The 1,044-nt window shown below is 45.2% G+C and overlaps 1 protein-coding gene across 2 annotated transcripts in view; it reads left to right on the plus strand.

Annotated features, from left to right (window-relative positions):
- FAM53A (family with sequence similarity 53, member A) overlaps positions 1-1,044 on the plus strand; it is a 26,798-nt gene that overhangs the window by 5,258 nt on the left and 20,496 nt on the right. For both annotated transcript variants that reach the window (XM_011936778.1, XM_011936779.1), the window contains exon 2: positions 327-332. In XM_011936778.1, coding sequence (XP_011792168.1) covers positions 327-332 — 6 coding nt within the window. The remainder of the gene's footprint in view (positions 1-326; positions 333-1,044) is intronic.

Below are 1,044 nucleotides of genomic sequence, written 5' to 3' on the forward strand. Positions count from 1 at the left end.
TTTTTTTTTTTTTTAAAGACAGGGTGTCACTAATTTGTGAATGTATTTGGTAGAGACGGGGTCTTACTGTGTTGCCCAGGCTAGTCTCTAACTCCTGGCCTCAAGTGACCCTCCTGATGTGGCCTCCCAAAGTGCTGAGATTGCAGGCGTGAGCCACTGCGCCCAGCCTACGGTTCGTTAAAGTAGAACCCACATAATGCTGTTTCCCTCTTGGACCAGACACACTGCTAGTGCTCACTGTCTCTGAGTGGCTGGTGGCTGCCGTGGTGGACAGCACCGGTATGGACAGCCTATCGGCTGTCCCTCACCACAGAATGTTCTCGCAGGTGCAGGTTTGCGTTTGAGAGACCACCATTTGCTCATCCGTTTCTCTGTTTTTGGACCTTTGGGTGGTTTCCATATTTTAGCTATTAGGGATAATGCAGCTGTGAACATTCATGTGTGAGTTTCTGTGTGGAGGTTTCATACGTGAGCTTCTGTGTGGAAGTTTCATGTGTGAGTTTCTGTGTGGAAGTATGTCTTCATTTCTTTTGGGTGCAAACCTAGTTGTGGGATTGCTGGATCATATGGAAATTCTATGTTTAACATTTTGAGGAACTGCCAAGCAGTTTTCCACAGTGTCTACCATGTTCTGTTCCACAGCAATACATGAGAGTTGTAGTTTCTCTCCCTCTCATCAACGCGTGTTATTGTCCATTTTTTTGATAAACGCCACCTTCATGGGTGTGGAGTGGTATCTCATTGTGGTTCTGATTTTCTTTTCACTGTGGTGAGCTATGTTGAGCATGTTTTCACGTGCTCATTGGCCATTCGTATCTCTTCTTTTGAGAAATAGCTAATGAAATCCCATTTTTACTTTAAAATTGGGTTATTTCTCTTTTTAGTTTTGAGTTGTAAGAACTTTTTTTTTTTTTTGAGACAGGGCCTTGCTCTGTTGCCCAGGCTGGAGTGCAGGGTCTCAATCACTGCTCACTGCAGCCTCGACCTCCTGGGCTCAAGTGATCCTCCTGCCTCAGCCTTCTGAGTAGCTAGGACTACAAACAT

Source organism: Colobus angolensis, unplaced genomic scaffold, assembly GCF_000951035.1.
Source record: "Colobus angolensis palliatus isolate OR3802 unplaced genomic scaffold, Cang.pa_1.0 Scaffold157, whole genome shotgun sequence".
Taxonomy (NCBI): Eukaryota; Metazoa; Chordata; class Mammalia; order Primates; family Cercopithecidae; genus Colobus; species Colobus angolensis.